General features: G+C 42.3%; 1 protein-coding gene across 1 annotated transcript in view; it reads right to left on the reverse strand.

The window, feature by feature from the left end:
- Nucleotides 1-2,874: 2,874 nt before the first annotated feature.
- Nucleotides 2,875-27,833, reverse strand: part of BMP3 (bone morphogenetic protein 3) — a 118,691-nt gene continuing 93,732 nt past the window's right edge. Inside the window, exon 3 of the mRNA XM_033914565.1 lies at nucleotides 2,875-5,725. Coding sequence (XP_033770456.1) covers nucleotides 5,534-5,725 — 192 coding nt within the window. The 3' untranslated portion in view covers nucleotides 2,875-5,533. The remainder of the gene's footprint in view (nucleotides 5,726-27,833) is intronic.

The raw sequence follows: 27,833 nt of genomic DNA on the forward strand, positions 1-27,833 counted from the left end.
GAGCAGAAAGCTTCTGAGTGGTGGTATCCAGAGATTCACCAAACAGCTCATCACCCAGGCTGGGAGCATTGGCAAGGCGGTCTTGGTGGTTCACATCAAGGTCTGAGACGCGAAGCCACGCCAATCGTCTCATCGCTACAGCCATAGCAGTAGCTCGAGAGGTCAGTTCAAAAGTGTCATAGATGGAACGGACCATAAACTTTCTGAGTTGCAAGACACTGGCAGTGCATTGTTGAAAAGCAGAAAGTTTGCGGTCAGGAATATATTTCTGAAAAGTGGCCATCTGCTGGATAAGATGTTTCAGGTAAAAGGAAAAATGAAACGCATAGTTACCTGAACGGTTGGCCAACATAGCATTTTGGTAAAGTCGTTTACCAAATTTATCCATGGCCTTGCCTTCTCTGCCAGGAGGGACAGAGGCATATACACTAGAGCCTGCAGATTTTTTGAGAGTTGACTCCACCAGCAAAGATTCATGTGGAAGCTGAGGTTTGTCAAACCCTGGGATAGGAATAACTTTATAAAGTGATTCCAACTTCCTTGGAGCTCCTGGAATAGTGAGAGGAGTTTCCAAATTTTTGTAAAACGTTTCCCTCAATATATCATGAAGGGGTAACTTTAAAAATTCTTTGGGAGATTGTTCAAAGTCCAAAGCCTCCAAGAATGCTTTTGATTTCTTAGAATCAGATTCCAAGGGAAGAGAAAGGGTGTCTGACATGTCCCTAAGAAATTTGGTGAAGGAAGAGTGCTCTGGCTTACTAGCAGGATCCTGCACCGATAGGTCAGCCTCATCCGATGAAAAATCCTCCTCGGTACCGAGGGGATCATCGGAGTCATCCCATAAATCAGGGTCCCGTACCGATGGGAGACGGCCCTGAGACAACGGGGTAGAGGATTCGGTATGCCTGGTTTTGCATACCGATTTGCCTGAATGCATCGACACCGTACCCGGTTATTGTAAAACGGGACGGGTGTCAGAAAGCGGTACCGGATCAGAGGCTGAGTGAGCCGTACGTCGAAGAGACTTGGGCTCTGCCGATAAGACAGGCATAGAAATGGAAGACAAGAAAACACTCCAATGATGCCAAAACCTAAATTAGCAATAACACAAAAAGGCAGACCTAGTCATAACAAGGTTCATTCGGAGGACGCTCAGGGACATAAACTTTACACACAAACCATGTGCAGTAACGTATAGATAAGATCTATATATGAAGGGTGCTCTCAGTGTGAACCATCAGCGATAGGAGTCCAGCTCCAACACTTCACTTCTAGGCCGAGGTGGTAAGGTTCAACCGCGCTGGTTTCGGGGAGGAGCCCTTCTTCAGGAACCTGTCCCCCGACGGAAACGAAAACACTGAGGTCGGCTGGAGGGCGGTTGAACCTTCTCTCCTGGCACGGTTTTTTGCATTGCAGTTTGTAATTCCTTCTTTGGATAAGTATTTATTTATATTTTGGTTGCATGGTGATTTTTTGATTTTGTGTTTGTATTTTTCGGGGGGTTCGGCTGGCAGGGTTTGTTTGGGGGTCGCTCAGGTTACATTCTTTGATTTATATTGAGTTATTCACTTGTTTATTTACTGGTTTAATTGGTGAAGTTTGCTTTGATTCTTAGCACACCCTGGGTGCTCTATGATGGTGTGCGGGTGGGGGCTTACCGCCTCGGCCTAGAAGTGAAGTGTTGGAGCTGGACTCCTATCGCTGATGGTTCACACTGAGAGCACCCTTCATATATAGATCTTATCTACACGTTACTGCACATGGTTTGTGTGTAAAGTTTATGTCCCTGAGCGTCCTCCGAATGAACCTTGTTGTGACTAGGTCTGCCTTTTTGTGTTATAGAAATGGAAAAGGCAGATTTAAGCGGTTCCGATAACGTCGATGCCGATAATATAGGCTGGTCGACTATCGGTACCGCAGGCTCAGTGGGTACCGACACCGGAAGGTTCGGAGTTAGCAGAGCCGGGAGCAGGTGTTGTAATTGCTCCTTAAGCTGGACCGCTCATCCAGAGATGGTCCCGATGGCACCGGTACCGCTTTTTTCTTGCTCGGTACCTGTGGTGCCGCTCGACACTCAGGTGAAGTCGATGCCGATGAAGAGGCAGTGACTTCAATGGGAGCGGAGCATTTGCGGGGCAGGCGCGCAGTCTGCAGGACTTGGCTCACTGCTTGTTCGACTGGCGGGCCTAGAACAGAAGGGGATGGCTTCTTAGCCGGCTTACCTGAAGGGTGCGACACCGAAGAGATCTCTTGCGGTGTCGAAACCACCACTGCCGATTTGGAGGAAGTCGCCGGAGTCGACGCCGGTGGAACTTCTATAGCGGCACCGAAAAGAATCCGCTGTTGAATTTGGTGGTTCTTCAAAGTTTTCTTTTGAAGAGAACTACAGCGGGTGCACGTTTCTACCCTATGGTCCGGACCCAAACACTGAAGGCACCACTTGTGCGGGTCGGATAAAGAAATAGGGCGTGCACACCGCTGACACTTCTGAAAACCCGGAGAAGGGGGCATGAAGGGAAAAACGGCAGTAGCAAAATCGAAGCCCGAGGCTTCGATGGTGCCAACAGGCCCCACCGGGGCCGACCGAAAAAAGTCGAAAAAAATAACTTTTTTTTTTTTTTAGGAAAATAATAAAAGAAGAAAAAGAGAATAAATTCACGAGAAAAATTACGCGAGCGGGAAGGCGAAAAAAGAGAGTCCAACAGCCTTTGGAAACACACGTCTTCTTAGCTCCGCGGAAACTAAGAAACTGGGGACCGCGCGCCTCTGTCGGGCGGGAAGGCACTCGCGCACGCGTGGTGCGGCCTAGCTAGAACTTTCTAAGTTCTTAGAGTGCAATCACTCTAAAATTGTCCGTACCGGGGCTCCGTCGGTGCCGTCACCCATCAGTCAAGAATATGCTGCCTGCTTGTCCTGGGATAAAAAATCTTTTAAAAAAACCCTCCAGACTGAAAGGATTAGTTCTATAGACCTCAATTGCTAAGTGTCTCTGTTGAATATCACTGTGTAATCGCTGATTAAATTGTAAGCCCTGTCGAGCAGGGATTGTCTCTTACATGGAACCTAGGACAATACCAGACTTTACAGTCTAAGGCCCAGAAATATCAAAGAATTTTAATGGGTATTTTAATGGTTATTTTAATGGGTATAACTTATGGGCAGACTGGATGGACCGTTCAGGTCTTTATCTGCCGTCATTTACTATGTAATGTAATGTACAGTGCTTTGTGCGTCTGGCAGCGCTCTAGAAATAATAAGTAGTATTAGTAGTAGTAGTAGTACTTTGCTGGGTTAATGGGGTTTTTGTTTTGTTTTTTACTGTATTTCAGGTTAAACCAGACTCAGGCAATGAATTCTGCAAGTGGCAACCAGCTGTCACCTATCCCAATAAAAAAACATCATTTCTCTCAGGAGTAGCAGCCTAACAGAGCATCAGATTGAGAACCAGGGAAGCTAGAGTTCAAGTTCCACTTCTGCTCCTTTTGGTATTAGCAAGTCACTTATCCCTCAGGTACAAACATGAGATTGAAAGGCCGTAGAGGAATGTATCTGAATGACATGAATCTAAATTCAAAATCCCTTCCTTTCTCCTTTCACTGTCACAAACTAGTCTGCTCGCATCCACACATATACACATTTTCAGGCACATTTTCTCTGTCTCTTCGGTTTCTTTTCTTCTCCCCTTTGTCTCACTAATAGGTCCCATTCCTTACATCCCTGCCCTGCACATTTTGCTCAGGAAAGCAGCCACAGGAAGGATCGTATGGAGGCCTGTGTAGGCTCTTACTCAACATATAGCCAGAATTAATTGGGCTGAGAAATGGCCAGCTCCTCAAAGCACATTTAAGGTAGGGTGGATACCGTAATCCCATTCCTTGGGACTCTTCTCAACCTTAGGGTTAATGGAAGAGAATGAAGCAGTGCTTGAGTGATCTAAAGATATTTGGGACAATAATAATAAAAAAACCAACTGCTTTCAACCTGTTGAAATTTCAAACAGGAGGGGGAAGGGTAGAATGTTAACTATTTGCCACCTTTAAATATAACGTGCAAATAACCTTTTCTTTTCTTTTTATTTTTTAATAGAAGTACTATACGGAAATATCCTGGCCAATTATTCAAAGAAAGTTAACTTGCTTGTTCATGATTATCCATTAATTTTTAACCACAGTTAACCAGTTAATGCCACTGAAAATTATCGGTTAGCACTGAATTAGAGCCAGTTATGTCAGGGACATTCTGAAGGCGTCTGGTTATTTCCCAATATTCAACCATACTATAAAGTAGATAAAAATCACCCACCGTGGAATTATGTACTGCTGAGATACCTTTTTATTATATTATTACTCCATACTCAGAGGTTTTTTTCAACCCATCATAATAATAATGATCAGACTTTCCAAATCAATAGTAGCAATATGATAAAAAGTTTTCTCAGCAGTACATAATTCCATGGTGGGTGTTTTTTTTCTACTTTATAGTATTTTTGGATCATATAGTCAGACAATTACTAGGATCTATTGGTTACCAACATTCAACCTGCCAGGTTTAGCAGATAAATAAGACATTATAGTAGCTGTCCTATCTTTATCCTCTTACATCCAAATATTAGCTAGACATGGGCACAGCATTGAATTTCCAGCTTTAGTGCCGGTGGCGGACAAAAACCCCACTGTCTGCCACCCGCTGAAAAACGGGGAAGATCATCTTTAAGAAGGCTGAGTAGGCTTATTTTGACAGGCTTACAAAAATTAAGGACAGAGGCATGTTAAACACACATCATGTACATCCCACTATACTAGCCAGTTTATATATACTGTACAACGTGTATGTCTTTCTTTGTAATATATATATTATAAACAAAACTTCTGATTATAAAGGTGATCTGCAAGTTGCTGCAGTTGGCAATACTAGGATAAAAGATTGCCTTCAGATGCACGGCAATGAGCAAAATAAACATCCGTACGGCAGTCCAGGATGTTACAGTAAGCCAACTTTACCATAGCCAGATGCACACAAAAGAAAGGGACAGAGGCTGGGAAAAGATTTAGGCCCTTTCCAGGGGGCTTCTCTTATTTTTAATGATGTTTTGAGAAAAAAAGATTATTCTGTCCAACTTGTCTTTCCTTCAGCATGCAGCTTCGTGTGTACTGTCTCAGCCTTTCCCCCTTGAGCCGAGGCTCTGCTTTTCTAATCCTTGTATAAAAATATGAAGCAATGAGGTCCTCAGGACGTGTACAAGCCTCTTAAAGCCTTCTTTTCCAGTTCCCGCCCTGGAAACCTGCAGCGACAGCTAGAGGTTACATCTATAGTTCAGCTGGCAAAGGTTTTCTGGGTTTGGTAGTTTTGTCATATTTATTCAAATCAAGCTTATTTCAAACTCTTACGGTTGGATGTCTTCAGGTGCTATCTCCACAACTTTATTTCTTTTTGCTTTGTACGTGTCTTTCTTGGAATGCAATTTATGCATCAGGAGTGCATATGTGGCCAAAACAACATCAAAAGAAAGCCAAGGCGTAGACTCTTTGCATTGTTATCTGCACGCACAGGACTCCACTGTCATGTTGGGATATACCTTGAGCACCACGTTCTTGTTTTCATCAAAAAACAAGATGCTGAGCGAAGACATCTTTTCCGGTACACAGCAGGGCTCAGGGATGCCAGGGACCACGCCCACTGCTCGAACTATACTCTGGATGGTGGCGTGATTTGATGGCTTCAACGACTGGAAAAGAATTTAAAAAACACACAGAGAGAAATTTGTTACTGGGATGGTTCACTGACTGTCACCTAGCACATCCTTATAATCTGATAGCCTCAATGCTTATCTATATAACATAACTTTATTTTTCTATACCGCCTTAATCAAAAGAATTCTAGGCGGTTTCCACAGAAGAGAAAAACTGGACAATCAGTGAAGTACAAAATAGTAATGGTAACAATACAGCCTATTATTTAAAAAGACATTAAAAATTTGAATTAATACAGTAAAATTATTATGTAAAGAATAAAAGCACAAATTAAATTATTATTTATCAAATAATACTGTCTTAATTTCTTTTCTGGAAGCGCCATAGGACAGCATGGCTCCGCTAATATAGTTACCTAACCAGACTAAAGCCTATTGTTTCTGTATTGTATTGTTTCTTACCAGGTAGCAGTTGATTGTCCTGCCCTATGAGCAGTAACTATGTGCAACTCCTGGTGCTTTTATATCTGTGGGTAAGTGAATCGCAACAGCCTATTAGAATTCAGATTCTGGATTTTAAGGGCTAATAAGGAAAATCAATGAGAAGGCCAACACTGAGAAGGGCATTCGTCTTCTAAAATTCTATAGAGAAGTCCTTTGCTTTCAATTTTCCACCCTGCAGAATGGATGACTTTTGCAAGGCAAAAGTTATGTGGACAGTGGGGGGCAGGATTAGAGGCATTCTGGGATAGGCCAAAAGTTATCTGAATAGTGGCAATATTTGACCATATAAAGTAAACATGTAAATAGCTGATTTAACTTTATATGGGTTGGCAATTAATATAAACTGAGAGCTGCTGGGAGGGGAGGGGAGGAAAACAAAACATCAGCTGCTGAAAAGAAGGGAGGGAAACACGTGGGTACCCAGCTCATCGGGCCTCCCTGATCTTTAGAGGGCCTTCAGGTATCATTTGATCAGTTTGAAAAATGAAGTCATGAAATCAGATTTATTTATTTATTTAATTTTCTATACCATTCTCCCAAGGGAGCTCAGAATGGTTTACATTAATTTATTCAGGTACTCAAGCATTTTTCCCTGTCTGTCCTGGCGGGCTCACAAACTATCTAATGTATCTGGGACAATGGGGGGATTAAGTAACTTGCCCAAGGTCACAAGGAACAGCGTGGGTTTGAACCCACAACCTCAGGGTGCTGAGGCTTTAGCTTTAACCACTGCGCCACACCCCACCTTAGCACATCCCAGCTAAAGGAAATCTTAAGAGTCTTGTAAAGGCTGCTGGCACTGGAGAGCAACCCGGCAAGAAATTTTTGCAGACCAGCGGTTAAAGAACATTGCTTTAGGTGATAGCCACCTACCCAGAATCCTCTAATGCACGTGTGAAACACAAGGCCTGTGGGGCGAATCCGGCCCGCCTAGCCTTTTTATGTGGCCCGCGGCAACGTTCCTGATCTTCCCCTTCCAAGCCCAGGGTGTCCTCCCCTCCGCACCAGCCTGACACCGCCACGCCTCAGCAGCAACTCAGCAGTGCTGTTTGTGGCTCCCCCTCCTGCCCTCCATCCACCGCGGTCCACCTGGGCGGAAACAGGAAGTTGTGCATCATTGGAGACAGACCGCGGCAGGCAAAAAGCAGGAGGAGCCACGCACAGCACTCACGAATTGCTGAGGCTGGCAGATTCCCTGGCCCGGCAGCGACATCGGACCGGTGCCTTAGGGAAAGACATGACGGGCTGTGAAGAGATCGAGATGAAGGGAGAGAGGTTGGACCTGGGGTAGTGTGGAGAAAGAGGGAAAAAGTTACTTGAAGTGAGAACCGTTCGGAAGAGAAAGGGAGAAATGGTGGACCTGGGGATAGGGAGGCAGGCAGACAGGGTGAGAGATGGGATGGGGGCATTTGGGAAGAGAAAGGGAGAGAATTTGAATCTGGAGATGGAAGGGGATGGAGAAATGTTAGGCCTGGGGGTGGAAGGGAGAGAGAGATGCAGCATCTCTTTTTTTTTCCCTTCCATCTCATTGTTCAGCATCAAGGGGGGAGGGAAGAAGAACAGAAAGGAGACGGAGCAAAATGTTAGACAAAGAGGAGAGAGGAAGAGAAACAGAAGGAAATAGGAGGCTGGGAAAGGAGTGAGTTGGGAAATGGAAGAGCTACAGAATAAGAGAAGATGGAAAATTGATAGGTAGCTGAAAATTTAAAAAGGAGAAGGATGAGAAAGAGGGCAAGATTTGAGTGGACAAAGGCAGAAAAGAAAAAAGGAGAAAAATTGAAAGGGAAAAATCAATATGTTGGGGACAGGGACTGGCGCAAGAGAGAAGAGGAGAAAAAAAATGGGCAGCAGATACTGGAAAGAGAATTGGAAGACAGACAAAATCAGAAAGAGAAACTGGGACCAAAAGCAAAACGACCAGACAAGAAAAGGTAGAAAAAATAATTTTATTTTCTATTTTGTGATTACAATATGCCAGATTTGAAATATGTCCTGTGAGCATCGGAGCCACCACTGGCGCTGGGGCCCACACACGCGTCAGCAAAGGAGGGGGCATTTATCTTAATAAAAAATCCGGCCCACAACTTAGCCTGCGTTTTAGATTTCGGCCCCTTATGTGATTTGAGTTTAATACCCCTGCTCTAATACATCAAAGTAAAGTCTCCTCCTCCCTTTAATAATTCAGCACAGCCACATTCTGCCCAAGCTGAGGTTAGCAAGGCTCACACACACACAGACCAGCAGCATCACAGGTCACCTGATCTACTGGCGTGTAGTGTGCTGACCTCCATGTGCAGCCATCAGTATAACAGGAGGTGATCTCTGATGCTGCTGATTTGTATATGTGTCAGCATGAGCCTTGCTAACCTCAGCCCAGGCAGAGAACAAGTGTGGTTGCTCTAAATTTATTGAAGCAGGGACTTGGAGGACTTGCTGCATAGTGCCAGTTAACCATCTTATGTTTATTATTTTTAATTTTTATATATATATCTTGTTATTTATTGCAATCTTACTAATGGGGCTCATTTTCAAAAGAGAAAAATATCAAAAGAATTGTATAAAGTCGCGTTTGGACATTTTGTTTCCTAAAACATCCAAACGGCCATTTTCAAAACACATTTGTAGACAATTTTCTATGCTGTTTGTCTGAAGTGCATCTAAATCTCAAGGGGGTATGTGTGTGTGTGTGGGGGGGGGGAAGGGGGGTGTATTTTGGGCAGGTTTAGGGAGGCATTTTTCTGCAATCATGGAACACTGCAGAAAACGTCCAGGGCAAAACTTGGATGTTTTGAAGCTTGACCTGTTTCAAGAATAAGTGCCAAAAGGTGGCACATATTCGTTATTGACCACTGGAAGCATGAAGTCAGTGGTTACTGACACCCTCCTATTTCCCAAAGATGTAAATGAAACAGTACATTCTGTACTCAGAATGTCATTCTATTTCATATTTTATTTAATTAATTTGTTTTCTAAAAAATTTTTATCCTTACATTATAAAGTGCGAATATAAAGTGCAAAGTGTAATCATGTGCAAAAACAATGATGGTTAATGAGAGTGGAATACTGTCTTTGGGTCTGAAGTTCTCACAACAGGTCCCTGCAGTGGCGTTGCGGATTGAACATGGATATACCAAGAAAATATCATTAATGTAGAAGAAAAATTTAATGTTGCTTGACTAATGGACTAATAAAAATTTTGAAATGGGAGGGGGGGAAGTAGAGAACCTTAAAGTACATCACAAAAGAGGCTATGCTTCCTAGAAACACTGGATAGGAAGGAAGAGAGCCAAGCATGGACCGTGTCTGAAATTCCAATTTCCTAAAGTCTGGATAAGAGAAGACTATGGTCCACCAGGTAAAAAGGGCTGATAAATCTAAAGACACCAAAAGAGAAATATTATTAGCATCAAGTGTGATATGAATATCACTCAGAAGCGAGGAAATGATGGTTTCAGTATTGTGCATTGGGTAAAATCCAGCTTGATTTCGATGTAAAATGAGTGATTGTTCAATGTGAGAGTTGAGTTGTTGCAAAATATTTTTTTCTAATAGTTTTGAAAGAACATTAAGCTTTGAAACAGGCGATAATTAGTAGTCACAATTGGATCTAAAGATAGCTTTTTTAGAATGGGAGAAACAATGGCCTTTTTCCAGGTAGAAGGTACCTGTCCTGAAGAGAGACTATCTTGAATTTTAGATAATATGGAAGGAAGGAGCTCTTGGGTTGACAAATTTAGCTAGGAAATTGTCATTACATCAAGAGAGCAGAATGTAAGTCGCATAAGTTGCAGATGTTTGCAGCAAGAAGTTAAAGAAGGGAGATTAAAAGTAGTCCCTATAAAGGAGCCAGCTAGGTTATACTTAGGAAGAAAGGAGCTAGGAAGAGAATTAGTTTGAGAGTCATGATTTGGTGAACTTCTGTCTAATGGTGTAACAGGTAAAGAATTCCTAAGTTTAGAAATCTTCACGGAAAACACTTCAGCTAAGTCGTCTGCAGAGGGAAGGTGACTTTGATCAAGGGGTTCCAATGGTTGTTTGTAAAAGAATCTGCAAAGTGGAATAGACAATGAGCAGGGTTATCATTACAACCCATCAATCTGGAAAAATAAGAAGCTTTAGCTTGTTTGAGAAGAAAGTAAAAATGGTGATTTTCAATCTTGCAATGATATCGAAGAACATAAGTACGATATTTATATCAAAGGCATTCAAAATGGTGGAGATTGTGCTTTGATTTGCGAAGTTTCTCATCATACCAAGGTGACCTCAAGTGAGATTTTTTTACAGATCATTTGAAGGGGTGCAAAGGTATTTAGACCTTCCTGGACTGATGAAGTCCAGGATCAACTTTTTCATCCAGGGAATGGTGTTGAAATCTAGATTAAGAAATTGAGCTAGAGGCCATATGGTAGTAGGACTGAATTTTGAAAGCTGCCTAAACATTAAAAATATTGAGCTAGTAGGTACAGACAGAGAAGTAGAAATCTTAGAACTCTGCACATTGACCAAACAGGTAATCAGCATATGATCAGTCTATTAAAGAGGAGTCATGGAGAGTGAGTCTATAGTGAGTAAGGTGGAAGGTTTCATGAAAATAAGATCCAAGGTGTGACAGATTGATGGTAGTCAAGGTGTGACAAATTGATGGTAGCCAAGGGCTATATTGAAATCACCTAAGATCAATAAATTTGAATAACAAATCATTGCATCAGTTATAGATTAGATGAGAGAATCCCAGGGTGGTGAGTTTAAGGATGGACAATAAACTAGTAGAAAGTACATCTTAATTGGGGAAGAAATATGGATAGCTAACAACTCTGAGTAACTGAAAATAGAATTTGAAATCTCAGAAGCTGAGAATGAATCAGGGAGGAGGATGGCTAGACCACCGCCTTTACCTGAGGAGTGAGGGAAGTTGAAGCAAACAAAACTAGGTGGTAAGCATTGGAACAACAGCGATTCCTCTCTGGGGTGGATCCAGGTCTCTGTAAGACATTTGAGGTTAAGGGAGGAAAAGAATAACAGGTTTTGCAGAAGGGCTGATTTGTTACAAAGAGAGCAACAATTAAGGAGACCCATGTTAAAAGAAAATAAGTTCATAGTAGAGGTTAACTCTTATGGTTTACAATTTAGAACATAGCTGTGAGGACAAAGGAGAACAGTGCGACCCTGGGGACAAAGACCCCAGTGAATTGGAAATCCAGCGAGGGACGCTTACCCCTTCCCGGTGTATCCTGGGATGGGCTGGGGAGGGGCTTAAGGTTATGATTGGCCCAGTTGCCTAAGGCCCCTCCCATAGGAAGGGCCTTAAGCAACCTGGCCAATTAGAGTCTTAGGCCCCTTCATGGATGTGTCTCTGCCTGTTTATCCCTTAATATTGTCACAAGCCCGACTCCTGTACCAGTCTTGTGCCAGTTAGAAACCCCTGAAACCACCCTGTTAAACTGGATAGGGCTGACCATTATGTCCCTGCAGGCCAGGAACAGGAATATGAAGTTCAGGCTGAGACCAGACAGAACTTTGATTATAGCCTAGAGAAATCAGGTGTGGCCCCTTTAAGAACGCCCAGCTTGAAATTACTGACCAAACAGGTTGAAAGGGAGCCGGAGCTCCAGAAAGCCCTTCTCCGTGCAGGGCTGGGAGTGGCACCACTGCTCTACAGCATTTAGAGAGCTGGTTGTCCCAGAGGAAGAGGCAGCCCAGGGAAGCTCCCATGTTGGAGGAGCCTCCACTATCTCAAGCTCCAGCAGATGTGGAATGCAAAGCCCAGAGGCAAAGGAGGAATTCTAGAGGAACCAGGAACCAGAGGCCATAGACTAGAATGCTTTGCCAGAACTTGCTCTTCCAGAGGCAATGGAAGTAAGCTGATTTGACTGTGTGCTTGCTTTGAAAAGTTTTTTTTTCCTGATTTTTGGGTTTTGGCTGCCTTACTGCTGGAAGAACTAATTGCCTCCAGAAATGTTTTGTGAAATTGTCACTATTGTGAAAGATGAATTGACTGTTTGCTGGGAAGGAATACTGCTAGCAAATTGTGTTGTTTGAAAGGGTTTTTTTTAAATCCAAGATGGCTGCCACTGCAAGCAGAGGCTTGACTGCAGTTAGGCAGAGCTAGTGATGTCCTTCCTGGAGCTGTAAAAACCCTGAAGGTTGGGGGGCAGGATTTGCACGACATCTCTATGGTGGGTTTTGAGGGTCTATTTTTGCTCTTTGCTTTGACAAGGGGCTGAAATCCACCAACCTTCTGCTCATTAATTCCTGGAAAGGAAGGAAGATCTTCAGCATTGCAAAGTTGTAAATTTTTGTGTTTGGCCCAAAGACTGCTTGAAACTGAACTTGTGCTTTGTTCCGTTGATGCCACTATTTAGTAGGACTTACCTGGGACATAAGCCAAACACTCAGGAGTTGACCAGACCAGGCTGGTGAGTGCAGCATTGTTTTTTTTTAAATTACAATTATTGTTGCTGATACCTTTGGACTCTTTTTCCTTTGTATTTTGTGCCAAGGCTGGATGATAAATAAATTTGATTTCATTCTTTTGGGTACTTATCTGTGTGGTGCCATTCTAACCATTATCCATGGGGTAAGCTCTCCAATACAGGGACTTCCTCCCTCTTGGGGAAGCACACCAGGGCTAGATAATTGTGTGCCAGTCCCTGCCTTGCTCTAAGAGATGGCCACGCTACAATATCCAGGTGCATGAAAAGATTTAACCATGCTAAACCACCTATCAAGCCTCCGTTTGTTGCTTGGGATTTTAACATTGTACTGTCTACCCTTATGAAATCTCCCTTTGAGCCACTTAATGCTTGCTCTGTCAAACTTCTCACCTGGAAAGTCATTTTCCTCATTGCCCTCTTGTCTGCATGCCATGTGAATGAACTTAAAGCACTTGTGTTTGATCCTCCTTACATAAGATTCTACCACGATAGAGTAGTGCTCTGAACTCTTCCAAAATTCCTCCCCAAAGTCATTTCATAATTCCACCTCAACCAGTCCATAGTTTTTCATGTTTTCTTTCTGAAGCCACATTCCCATTCTGGGGAAGCAGATCTTCACACTTTGGACTGCAAATGTGATCTAGCATACTACCTAGAACAGGGGTGTCAGAGTTCCTCCTCGAGGGCAGCAATCCAGTCGGGTTTTCAGGATTTCCCCAATGAATATGCATGAGATCTATTTGCATACACTGTTTTCATTGTATGCTAATAGATCTCATGCATATTCATTGGAGAAATCCTGAAAACCTGACTGGCTTGCGGCCTTCGAGGAGGGACTTTGACACCCCTGACCTAGACTGAACTAAGTCTCCTAGAAGATCCTTCCAGTTGGTTTAGAGCACAACTCCAAAAGACACAGTCGGTTTGGGCAAGCAGTTCTGCAAAATCTTTTTACTTCCTGAGCATCAAATTTCTCTCCAACCCACTTGGCTCATCTAAATTCAATGTTTAATCTCTTCCACAGACATGATCCTGGTAGCTGAGGACTCCCCCATGTGATAATATCATGCCTGCTTTTCTTTGGCGAAAGCAAAGATATTTACCTGTAGAAAATGTTCTCCGTGGACAGCAGGCATATATTATTATAATCAGCTCAGCTCTCCTGGCTTCTTAGCTTTGTTACTGAACTGATGGTCCGTCAAATTGACATTAGGTGGAAAGGTACCCGCCCACTGCCTTAAGAAAGCACTGCCTTAAGAAAGTTAAAGTGGCAGTGCACTTGGCAGTGTCTGTAGCAGGTTCTGTGGATGATATCACCCATATGTGAGAAAATATGCCTGCTGTCCTGGGAGAACACCTACTATAGGTAAGTATCTTTGCTTTCAGCATCTTAAAACTGGGAATCAGAGTGTTAAAAATGCTCATATAGACCAATGGCACAAAAGGAAACACAAGGAAAATAATGACAACATTTATTTATAGAGCAAAACCATGTTTCAGCCTGCACACACTTTACAGTAGTTGGCCGCAGTTGATCTTAATTACATGTTACTTAGCTGTTTTCTTTTATGCACAGATGTTCCTAGGGCAGGAGAAATACCTCATCTTGAATTCTCCTCCATCACGCTGTTAGTGGGGTTTAGCTCTTCAGCACACAAGTTTAGCAAAATATGTATCAGTTTTTGCAATGAGATCCAGGACAGTATGCACTGACTTGCTTTAAGGCAGTGGACATTCTTTTTTTTTATTTTATAAACAGTATGTAATCATAAAACAGACCACATCCTGTGTGTCATCTCTTATAATGTGATGGTGAATGCACAAAAATAAACACCCCTGCAGACATTTGTTTTCCAGATATGATTCCATATATTTACAGTGGAGGAACTTCTGAAAACTGTTATTCAAGCTGTCAGCATTTCTAAGAGGCCTATTATTTCTTCTTCAAACATTAAACAGAAAAAAAAGAGAAAAAACAACTCTTTAGAGCATCGGTGAGCCCGGACATACTGACTTCCTCCTGTACCTACCTACTCATGTGCAGGCATTCTTCACACTAAACAGATAGTAGAATATTTTATGTGACTGATCATTTGGTCCATCGGTGCCATTTTCAGTGGCTGTACTTCTGCAGAAAAATGCTCCTGATCTTCAACTTACAATTTTAACTTTGAAAATTAGGTATCTAAGTTCAGAAAAGAACAGACACACATACATTCTCAATGTTAGCACACACTGTAAAGAAAGCATTTGGAAATTTTGTGTTTTTAATGGAATACACCTCTCCAATCCTGTTAGCTCTGCCATTAAAGCTTCATTAATTTTTATAATTATTTATTTATATTCATGTAATGACCCTTGTGAGCATTCTTTGGTCTCCAGGGGCAGGAATGCAGCCCCAATGCTCCTGCTCTCTCGTGAATGCTTTTCAAAATGGCTGCCAAGACCTCTCACAGCAGTTTGTGGTCCTATGCAAAGTACCATAAGCTGCCACGAGAAGTCACAGCAGCCATTTTAAAAAGCAGTGACTAGAGGGCAAGAGTGAAGCGGACCTACCTAGTTTTCCTGTATTAACCTTTGGGTGGGGTCTACTTCTAAAGGGAAATATGTGTTGAGATCTTGTAGTTGTTGTGTCAACTCAATATTGTAATCAACCTTGTTCTAGATGACTGTTACACCCCCTTTATCTGCCTTACAGATTATTATAGTCTCATCTTGTTGTAATGTTTCTAGTGCAATTTTTTTTTAATTTAGTAAGATTGTACGCATCGATCTTCTTATATTTAAATTTTGATACATCTTGCAGCACTAGTTGTTTAAAGGAAGACAGTAAAGGGTCCAATTGCCCCAGTGGTACCCACTATCGATCTATCTAGAGTTGTTTCCTTATCCCCCAAAAAATATTTTTAGGGATAATTTCCACATAAATTTTTCTAGGTCAACTTGAAATTGGAAGAAATTCAATGGGTTGGTTGGAACAAATGATAGTCTCTTGGATAAAACTTTTTCTTCATTTCTAGTCAACTGTCTATCTGATATATTGATTACTATAGAGGATTTGTCAATTGTTTGAGATATTATGGCTGGACTCGCCGGCCTCTGCTTCTGCCTCTTGTTCGCCCCCTTCCTCCGTTTTGGTTGATTTTCTTTTGATCTAAAAAATCCCCTTCTGATCCATCACTTCTGGAAGAGCCGGATAGGGTGAGGTACTTGTATCTGCTGATTGATCTCTTCCTTTGTTGTCACTCAGAAACATCTACATATAGACTTGATTAGAAGCATAGTCTGCAACATCTCTACTTGCTTTCTTTTGTTTGCGTATTGTATCCCTATATTTGTTAATTGTTTCTTGGACCTCTTTCATTTATTTATCACTAGCTTCTTCTCCTGTTAGTTTTTTTAAATTTGTATCTGTTTTTCCAAGAGGCTTTTCTGTTGTTGTTGTAACTCCTTCTTACTCCTTTCAATTATTAACAACATTAAATCCATGGAGCATCTATTGAGGATTTTATTCCATTTCTCAATAAAGGCCTCATCCGTTTTAAAAATTTGAGGTGCTGTATTTATTCTTAGCCCTCTTGGGATCCGTTCTTGCTTGAAGTAGTCAATTAATGATGCCCCGTTTAGTTCTAATCTCACAATATACTTCATATTGTTTATTATCGTTGAAAAATCATGATGTTGTTCTGTTTCAATTTGTTGTTCTTGAATAACTGGGCCCCCAAAAGAAGAAATATTTTGTAATAAATCATTGGTAACTTGTGATGTAAATCCAAAAGCAGTTCGCCAAGTGCCTTCCACCATTTCAATTAATATAGTATCCTCTTAAACTTCTGTCAATGACACATCACCCTTCCACCATGGGACTAATGGGAGGTAAACTTCTTCTTTTTATAAATTATTTTTTTAACACTATATTTCTATTTTCTTCTTTAAAGGGAAACCTCCCCTCCCAAAAGGCCAAGCAGCCAATATTCAGAGTGATTTAAGCAGGCAGGAATCTCTCCTGCCCACTTAAATCGCTTCTGGCCACCTAAGGGGATATTCAGAGGCACTTAACCAGAGTGTCACTGAATATCCCCTCAGACTGCTGAATTAAAAAGTGGGCAGGTCAGGGGTGGCACTGAGGAGCCCCAGGTTATACGGGTGCCAGCATATTCAGTTTCAGAACCAGCATAGCTAAACTGAAATTAGAGAAAGCTAGACGAAGCTTGGCCATTAATTAAGCCACTTAGCTATGCGGGTATCAACACTGAATATTTGGCAGGTACCCACATAACTATTTTTAATTAAAAACCCTTCGCTAATCTCTCCCTTCTATGCCTCCTTGATATGCTAAGCCTTGTCCCTTCCCTTCCCCCCTTCCCAATGTCCAGGTAGGCCTCCCCAGAGCATACCTGTGTATCTGGTAGTGGGGGTCTCCAGGGGCAGGAATTCAGCCCCCTTGTTCCTGCTCTCTCGTGAATGCTTTTCAAAATGGCTGCCATGACCTCTTACAGCAGCTTGTGGTTCTATGCAAAGTACCATGAGCTGCCGTGAGAGGTCACAGCAGCCATTTTCAAAGGCAGTGACTAGAGGGCAAGCATGAAGGGGACCTACCTGGACATCAAGGGGAGGGGAAGGGGGGGGTCATTTGGGGGGAGGAGGAGGGGAGGGATGGGACTTAGAACATCAAAGGGGTAGGTGGGATTAGAAAGCGCTTATGGAGCTGAAGAAGGTTGGTTTATTTTTAAAAATAGATATGTGGTCTTGACCCTATATTCAGTCAAGGCCCACATAACTTGCTCAATTTGGCCAGACACATATACACTAGGGCAGTCTGCCCATTCACACTTAGCCCCCAATATCCTGTGCCAGTGCTGAGACATACTCTGTTGTGCTTAATTACTATCTATATCACTTTTTGCTTATAGAAATTTCTGTAAGCAAAAAGTGATATTGATAATAATTAAGCACAAGAGTGTAGCATGAATTTATTTGATTACTGATGGGCTATAGCCTTCACTCATAAATTATATTATTAAAGCCATTTATTTTTGATGATTTAGTGCTGAGACATAGACATGGCCCAGCACTGAATACTGGAGGCAAATTCATCTGATTGCCATGGGCTGGATTTCAGGGGACAAAAGACTAGAAATCCTGTAAAGAATCTCTCACTGATGGTCTTAAACACAGGGAGGTCATGGCTAGACTGCCCCCCCCCCATTATATTCTGATGAGGAGTTCCCCCTTCCCCCATAACCATCTTCAGCTGTTTTTACTTAGTGTGTGTTCATTATTATCCCCAACTTTATCAAATTTAACGGATAATCCTCCTCAAAGTGTGTAAATGTTGATCTTTTAATCTCTTTCTTTACAGTGAACAATAACATATCCAGCCCCCTTGTGCTGTTCTATTTGCTGAATATATCAAACTGCCACTTTTCAGAGGCCTGGTGCCACCCCAAAGCAGAATGTCAATTATAAAACTCTCTTTCAGACAATTTATCTCAGCCAGAGAGAATAATTTGCCTTCCTACAGGCTCTGTTTACAAAGGCATAGGGATGATGCCACAGTAAATGCAACGAAGCCCATTCAAATCCTATGAGCTTTGGCGCATTTACCACGGCTTTGTAAAAAGGGCCTTAAATCCTCTTTGATCAGAAATTTCTCTCTCTCCTGTGTTTCAAAAATCCCTCCCTCATTTGAAATTGTATATTTTCCAAGGATAAAGCACAAGGTGAATTGCATAGAAACAAGAATACGTTTAGGAGATGAGATGCATACATAGGGGTACTAGATTTTACTTTAGTAAAATACGGACCCCTCTAGACCTCCCCCCCCCCAGCCCATCCAGTTCCACCCTTCCCTGCCCTAGTCCTGCCTCCACTCCTGCCAAAGCCCCGCCTCTCGCTTTTGTCGGGCAGGAAATCAGAGTGAAAGCCAATGTCAGCACAAGCAGCAGGCTGGAGAAACTGCTCATGCTGGCGAAGATTTAAAGAGGTATGGTTATCATTGTAAACAATACGATGAAACCTAGACTAAGACTAAGAATGTCATAATGCCCCTGTATCGCTCTATGATGCAACCTCATTTGGAGTAGTGCATTCAATAATGGTCTCCTTATCTCAAGAAAGATATAGTGGCAGTAGAAAAGGTTCAAAGAACAGCGACCAAGATGATAAAGGGGATGGAACTCCTCTCGTATGAGGAAAGACTAAAACGATTAGGGCTCTTCAGCTTGGAAAAGAGACGGCTGAGGGGAGATATGATTGAAGTCTACAAAATCCTGAGTGGATTAGAACGGGTACAAGTGGATCGATTTTTCACTCCGTCAAAAATTACAAAGACTAGGGGACATTCGAAGTTACAGGGAAATACTCTTAAAACCAATAGGAGGAAATTTTTTTTCACTCAGAGAATATTTAAGCTCTGGAACGCGTTGCTAGAGGATATGGTAAGAATGGATAACGTAGCTAGTTTTAAGAAAGGTTTGGACAAGTCTATAGTTTGTTATTGATAAAGACATGGGGGAAGCCACTACTTGCCCTGGATTGGTAGCATGGAATATTGCTACACCTTGGGGTTTTGGCCAGGTACTAGTGGATTGGCCACCATGAGAACGGGCAACTGGGCTTGATGGAACATTCATCTGACCCAGTAAGGCTATTCTTATGTTCTTATGAGGGAGGGAGGATGCGAATGTGGCAGAGGGATGCAGGGGGGAGGGGTGTCCTCCACCCCAGGCACCTCCTACCCTCGCTACGCCGCACAGGGCACCATGTGGCCACACAGGTCACCATGGAGGTAGGGGTACCAAAATTGCAGCCCGTCCATTGCTTCACTGTGACATAGTGGTTGGGGTGGAGCACTAGGGAATTGTCACACAGGGTGTGTTTCCAGCTTGGGATGCTCCAGCTGCAATGGACATTGACAGGGCGAAACATGATTCACGTCGGGATTTAAATCTTTTTGCTATGATTAAATAAAGTTTTGTAGTTACGAGAAGACATGCATTCTGCTTTGTGGGATTGCCTCGTGCTGCTTGTAGTCTAGTTTCCTCTATTTCTTTTCCATCTGCACAGAATATGTTTCCAGCTTGGGATGTTCCTGCTGCGATGGCTGTTCAATCGAATGCTGCTGTCAGGCATAGCTGGATGTTAGCAAATGGGTGACACTTGTTGTTGACACTTGATGTGGAAGGACTGGGGAGAACACTAGATTCTGGTTCAGTCCAAAAGTGAGACCCCCCCCCTTGGAGTAGAACCACTGTTGTTATCCCCTGAGACAGGCGACGATTGGTCAGAAAATAATGATTTGACCCATTTGAGGACTAAGCCTTAATGATTGTTATTGTATGTATTACGCTGTAGTTCTTTTATATAGTATTATAAGGTATGCACAATTATGCTCTATTTCACTGAGCTTGCAATCTAGTTAAGACACAGACACAAGAAACATAAAAGGTTCTGGGAATTTTGTATGAAGTGAGTGAACAGTACATTATTTGAGTAAATCTGTGGGAAATCAGAATTCTGGCCCAGTAAAAATGTAGAGAAAAAAAACATACTGGACATACGGTGGGTTTTCAAAAGCAACATATCCCAGACCCTATCCTTTTAAAGAGTCAGAGAGTGTATTTAATCCCTTAAGTTTTAACCATTGCCCTTCCTAGAAACGCAAAGCCAAAAATCAACAGAATTAGCAGGTCAAGAGGGCCCCCCCCCAAACTTTCCGCAGCAACTCACCTTTAACAAAAAGGCACAAAATGCATGCAGCCCTTGCACTGGCCGTTTCTGGGTTAGGTGGTGCTTTGTGGAGCTATGTTCTGCACCGCGAGCCCTACAGGAAGCTGGGCATGTTGCATTACAATCAAGTGGGAAGGACGAGATGTCACCAAAGTCTTTCGTATTACAAATCAATGCAGCACTTGGGAGAACTGATTCTATATAGCGCCTGATGGACCAAAAGCACACAAGCTAACAGTTATTAAGTGCAAAGTTCTAAGAGTCATATTGGCCTCGGAGAAAACTCATTTACTGCATGCAGGCTGTAATGCAAGATGTGCAAATTTTAAAGAAAAAGAAAGAGGTTCACTAACCCAGACTGACAAAATGTATAACCTCAACTTGATTTAAGAGCTTGGCTTTTGGTGTGTGTTTGTGCTAACACAGCAGTTTCTGGCAAAACCAGTGGCAGATCTGCTCAAACTCCACACTATGGTTTTACAGAAATGTGCAGAAGATTGACCTCGAATAAGCCAAGATCGATGACAAGAAAGCCAGCAGATCTTAAATGTGCTTCTCAGAAAATGTCCTAACATTTGGTGAAATCAGATTTTATTGTAACGTGGCTGGCTCATTTCCAGTTTAAAAAAACTCTGAACTACATTAGTTCTTTCTTCAGATGTGGTCACAGCCTATAACAAGACGCCTAAGGAGGTGGCACCTCCCCCTGCACCCTCCTCTCTGCCCCTACTTCTTCCCCGCCCTCAAAGCCACACTTGCACTCTCCCTTCCCCTGTACCTCTTTAGATCTTGGCCAGCACGAGCAACTTCTCCTGCCTGCTGCCAGCGTTGGCTTTCCCTCCGACGTTACTTCCTGGTCCCGGAACCAGGAAGTGATTTCAGAGGGGAGCCAGGCCGGAGCAATTGCTCATGCACGAGTGTGGTAGAGAGGTGACGGTTCCCCCGCTAAGACGGCACCTGAGGAAGTCTCCCCCACCTTACTATGCCACTGCCTTTGTGATAAGGAAAGCTCATCAAAATCAACATCTTTGGAAAAATTCTACACTGAATAAATTAAAGAAATCATAAGCTTTTTATAATTGATTACTGGTGGAGTTTGCATTAGCTTTTAAGTGCACAGACAAATACACACACATAAACCCTGTCTGTTTGCCTGTGTACTCACAGGCTAATTCTACATCCATCAGTATTCAATAGCTAATTTATACAACTAGATTTCTGCTCTTACTCTTGACATACCTTATATCTCCTCTTCCACCCCATGCCCCATCCACTGAGCCCCCATCATCCATCCTGCACCCCTTTCCCCTGCCCTACCAAATGCCCTTGCCCACCACACAACTTCCTTCATCCACCCCCCTGCATGCTATCCCTCATCGACCAGATATCCACAAATACCCTTACCCACTACATTTCCCACCTCTCACAACACTCACTCCTCACCTACCCCTATACTATACCTCCGCCCTCCCTCACCCACCCCATAATCCCTGATGCAGAATTTCTGCTCCAGGGTAGATGGATGAGAGGAAGTTCTAGGAGGAGGACTTCAAGCAGTTACATGACTGGATCCAAGAAAAACTATAGGAGTTTTCCCAGACATAGAGTATGTTATGATGCAAGAAAAAGAAACAAATCTCAAACAGGCTTGTCTCCGCTGCCTCTCCGTCTACCAGAGCATGGACCTGGTAGAACTGCAAGAGAACAACAAGCCTGCACATAGCAGAAGTATGCTATGGGTCCTATTAGGAAAGAATTCTTTTCATATCTATATTACTCTTTTCTACACCCAAGGGATTTTGTCTTTCATGTATTGCTATTGTTGTAATAATGACAAACTTACCAAAATGCCTTACATAATTTAGAGGTGCATTTTTGTTATGGCATCAAAATCCAAAGTTAGACGTCACCCAGAAGATGTCTAAAATCTAACAGTGATCATTGAAAAACACCTAAAATGTATATGGCGTGTTTCAAACATCGTCAAGATAGGCATCTGGGAAATCATAAGAACATAAAAATAGCCTTATTGGGTCAGTCCAATGGTCCATCTAGCCCAGGGGTCTTAAAGTCCCTCCTTGAGGGCCGCAATCCAGTTGGGTTTTCAGGATTTCCCCAATGAATATGCAAGAATCTATGTGCATGCAGTGCTTTCAATGCATATTCATTGGGGAAATCCTGAAAACCCAACTGGATGTAGCCCGATATCCCGTCTTCGCGGAGGCCAATCAAAGTCACAAGTACCTGGCAAAAACCCAAACAGTAGCAGCATTCCACACTACCGTCCCATGCCAGTCAGCAGCAGACTATGAACTTTTCCAAACCTTCTTTGAACTTTTTCTGGTGCCGCTATATCTTTTTGAGATAAGGAGACCAGAACTGAATGCAATACTCAAGGTGAGGTAGCACCATTGAACGATACAGAGGCATTATAACATTCTTAGTCTTGTTAACCATCCCTTTTCTAATAATTCCTAGCATCCTGTTTGCCTTCTAAGTTGCCGCCATACATTGGGCAGAAGGCTTCAACGTACTGTCTTCAGTCAGCAGTCCTGTGAAATCTTAATATGACATTATTATTTTATTTAGGAGTGAATGTTATCTTGTATGCTTGCTGTTTGTGGGGGTTAGGTTTATTCTATTTAATAATGGAGCTCTTTTTAAAAATTTAAATTGAATCAGGTTGGGCAGACTGGATGGACCATTCGGGTCTTTATCTGCCGTCATCTACTATGTTACTATGTTTTAATTTGATTGTATTTTGTAAACCACTTGGACCAGTAAAATGAATGAACGGTATAACAAGATTAATAAATCATAAATCATTGCATTCTTTATTTTGCCCCAGGTGCACTGGATAGGGTTGTTGGGTTTTTTTTCTAGTTTATATTCACATGAAGCACCAGTAATGCTAATAAATCTCATTTGTGCAGAATCTCTGGAGCTACTCTCACACCCTTAATGAGAGGCTACATGCAGTTATAAATGGGCTAATTTTGGGAGAGAGTATGTTGAATTGTCCAGAGCTGCAAGGAAGTCGGCCTCTAGAAATCTATACAAGAAGCAGTACGTGGGTAGGTTAAAAAGGTTAACAGAGGGTGATGAAGACAGGCGCCAACTTATTTTATTGATGAAGCAGTAAGAAATTAAATATTTTCAGCACCAATTCCAAGCTATATGAGAAAAACAGAGATGGGGTGGGTGGCAGGAAGCTAAGCTACAGCACAGGTTTACAAAGCAACATCTCTTTGAACTGCTTTACTTAAAGAGGGATTATTTGGTTTTACTGCTACAGGCATGCATGTTAAGATTATCTAAAGATATCTCCTCTTTCCAAGGTAAAACCGTATTGTACCCTGTAACCACTATTTAGTGGCTGTACCATTTCTGTGGAATACTTTAACAGCTGAATTTGCTTGAGCCTAGATCCAATTCAGTTCTGTAAAGCTCTAAAGACTTGGCTATTTTCTTCTGGTTTAAACCAAATATAGTCTAATATGAGCTGTGAATATTGTATCTGGTTTCACTGATGTGCTTTGATTGTTAAAGGTGAGGGGGTGCTGAAAAGTTCTCAGACCAGCCAACCAACTTCCTAAATTACTAGGCGTCTGAGCCAATCAGACCTTAGGCTCCACCCTCTGTATCCCGAGATACAGTGGGAGGAACCCAAGGCCCTGATTGACTTGACTGAGCCCCCTTGCTCATGCATCACCTGATGCACTGTGAAGGGGAAAGCCTGCCATTTTGGAGTGGTGGGCCTCGGAACAGGAGGGACTAAGCATCCCTCCTGCTCTCAACCTCTGAACATTTCTGCTGTCAATTTTTATTTTTTTGTAAGGGAAGGGGATGGTTCCGGGGAAGGTGTCTTACGCAGGAAGGGGCATCTGGTGGCAGGAAAGACTGGGAATCCGCTCTTGCCAATTTTTGCTGGTGCAGGGGGGGGGGGAGTGGGCATCCCTCCTTCCTCTTTTGTTACCCGAATTGTGTATGTGTAGGGGGGGGGAGGTACAGCAGGACAGTGCATGCCAGGCCATTTTTTTATGGGCACAACATCCGTGCCCACAGAAAAATAAATGAAAAAACAGGCAGACCTGTCAGTAACAGTTACCGACTGGTCTATCCTGTTGCCCTTTACGATTCGATTCTGGCATGCAAAGACAGGGCATCAGTCAGATGGCTGGTTTTAATATTAATGCCTTATCTGCATGCCAGAATCAGAGAATCGATCATAGAGAAAACCACACGGTGAGCCGTTTTGTGCATCGGGTCGGCAGAAATGGTCAGTCGCTAAACCCGTCAAACCGATTTAGCAGCGATCGTTAGATGATCAGAGACCCTTGTGCATCTAGCCCTTGGTCATTCAAGTTCACAGAAGTCTTATTTACACACTGTCTTATTTACAACATTAGCTTCTATTAAGCAACTCTGCTGGGACTTTATATAGTTGCTTTGTTTGGACTTTATGATAATAAAAGTAACTGTTATATTTGTTTATATTAGCTTCTAAAATATGAGGTTTTGGAGTCAAAACTCAGCACATTTGAAACTATTGGGGAATGTTTGAATTTAAGTACCTTTCTTGTGTCTGTAATTTCTTCAGTGCTTGATTGGAAGTTATTTCTTTTAATTTCAGGCAAGGGGGGGGGAGGTGCTCAGAAAAAAAAATACAGGAAGCCTTATTCCCCTGCCCACATCACATACCTTTGAAATGTCTAGAGTTTGGATCTCCATCTACAAATAGCAGCTTTCTGAAATCTACATGTGTGTGTGACAAACACATGTGCATGCAGTTATTTCCACATACCCTTACCCTCAGTACGAGGGGTCACTGAAACGTTCTCAGCCCAACCAACAAAGCTGGGGCAGTCTCCGTCGAGGGCTATACACTTAGTCCAGTGATTTTCTACTTTTTCTGTTCCGTATTTTGCCGACAGACCGAAAAAAGTGGAAACATCACTGGACTAAGTGTATAGCCCTCGACGGAGACTGCCCCAGCTTTGTTGGCTGGGCTGAAAACTTTTCAGCAGCCCCTCAGGCCCCCCTCTGAGTATTCAACTTTCCTGGAATACGACAGAACATTTACAGGTCATGCACTTGCAAATAATCCATGCACTGCAGTGTTTGTTTTTGCATGTTAAGTTTCAGTTTAAATAAAATACTGAGTCATTTTAAAAAGTCTGAGCTTGGAAATCTGTGAAAAATTTCATAGGTAGAATGATTTAAGGCAAAACCTGCAAAACTTCCAAAAATTTGCAGATTTTCATTCATTGTTGCATCTGAAGCCCCATGTTTGTACAGCTAAGTGCATGAATCTCAGAAAGGCTCATTTGCACCAATTTGCAGGCACTTTATGGAGACAGTCTTACCCTGGACTACGTTTATAAAGCTGGTACATGCTTGTGGCTCAAACACTTAATCCAATCAACTAAACCAGTGGTCTTCCCTAATTTTTAGGTTGGAGCCACCAAATATCTTCCCGTGCAGAGGCCTGACATGTCGACCAGTACGTGTGCCAATGACATCCATCCCCACTAGTCCAGAAACTTTTCATTACCCTCAAGGAGGTTTGCATTTCCAATTGCATTGTCTTAATCTATTGAAAAATGTCTTAAGGACATAAGAATGCCATACTGGGACAGACTGAAGGTCCATCAAGCCCAATATACTGTTTCCATCAGTGGCCAACCCAGGTCCCATGCACCTAGCTAGATCCCGAGTAGTAAAACAGTTTTTATGCTGCTTATCCTAGGAATAAGCAGTGGGTTTCCCCAAGCCATCTCAATAATGGCCAATGGACTTCTCTTTTAGGAAATGATCCAAACCCTGCTAAGCTAATTACATTCTCTGGCAATGGATTCCAAAGTTTAATTACATATTGTGTGAATAAATGTGTTTTCTGTTTGGTTTTAAATATACTTCTTAGTAGCTTCTTCGCATGCCCCCTAGTCATAGTATTTTTGGAAAGAGTAAGCAACCAATTCACATCTACCCTTTCCACGCTACTCTGAATTTTATAGACCTCTATCATATCACCCCTGAGCTGTCTCTTCTCCAAGCTGAAGAGCCTTTCCTCATAGGAAAGCTGTCCCATCCCTTTTATCATTTTTGTCCCCTTCTTTGTATTTTTTTCTAATTCCGCTACATCTTTCTTGAGATATGGTGACCAGAATTGCACACAGTATTTGAGGTGTGGCCATTACCATAGAGCGATACAAGGGCTTTATAACATTTTCATCTTTGTTTTCCATTTCTTTTTTTTTTTTTTTAGTTCAAAGAGTTTTATTGATTTTATAAAAGATGAAATACAAAGCCAACAATATGCGTGCTCCAACGAGGAGCACATTATAACAATGTCATTAACAAATGTGAAGTGCATCCACAGTGAAATAATAGTCATAAATGATTGAATGCATCAGAAATAAAATAGAAGTTGAAAAGACATTAGTTCAGGAAAAGGAAAGACATATTAGGTGCTAAGTGCTAACAATGTACCAGAGTAATCAGTTTAAATGATCCAAGTATAAAATAAAGAAATAGACATATACAATATTAAATGAAACATGGTAAAACCGGAGAGGTGCCTGAAATTAAATGACTAAGGGGAGGCAAGATACAAATTATACTAATGAGTGCAGTAGTCAAGGGTCTGATTTACAATATTCAAGCAAGGGGGACCAAATTTTTGCATAAGAGGGCATGGAATTATTGCGTTCAGCAAAATGACCTTCATATTTCACGAGGCGACATATTGAGTTCCACCATTGATTGACATGTAATTTAGTGGAATCTTTCCAATTGTGGAGAATAGTGGAGAGAGCAGTAAATAAAAGTACAGTGGTGCCTCACACAACGAACTTAATCCGTTCCAGGAGCAAGTTTGTTATGTGAAACGTTCGTTGTGTGAAACGCGTTTTCCCATAACAATACATGTTAAAAAAAATAATTCGTTCTGTAGCATAAAATATGCTAAGATGACATAAAAAAAGATAAATTTTTGGTTATTATTTTTATTTAGATACATCTAAAAACATAATTGTTTTTTAAAACAACACACATTTTTTAAATTTAAAGACAGACTAAGTAGAGTCTAATTTTACAGTGAGAGGGCAGAGTCTCAGCGGCAAAAACTGGGACTTAACTGTTCATTTTTTTTTTTTCTACCGTGTTTCCCCGATGATAAGGCAGGGCCATCAAATAAGACAGCCCCCCCCTTTTTAGAAAAAAATGTAAAATAAGGCACCCCCCCGCAAATAAGCCACCCACCGATACCTGCGCTTACCCGAATCGGGTGGTACGGTGGGTGACTCCGTGTGGTCCCTGGCACCCCCGACACGATCGGGGCAAGAGGGAGCTCAAGCCCTCTTGCCCCCCCGACTCCCCGACACGATCGGGGCAAGAGGGAGCTCAAGCCCTCTTGCCCCCCCCCGCCTCCCCGACACGATCGGGGCAAGAGGGAGCTCAAGCCCTCTTGCCCC

The sequence above is a fragment of the Geotrypetes seraphini genome, chromosome 1, assembly GCF_902459505.1.
Source record: "Geotrypetes seraphini chromosome 1, aGeoSer1.1, whole genome shotgun sequence".
In the NCBI taxonomy this organism is placed as follows: domain Eukaryota; kingdom Metazoa; phylum Chordata; class Amphibia; order Gymnophiona; family Dermophiidae; genus Geotrypetes; species Geotrypetes seraphini.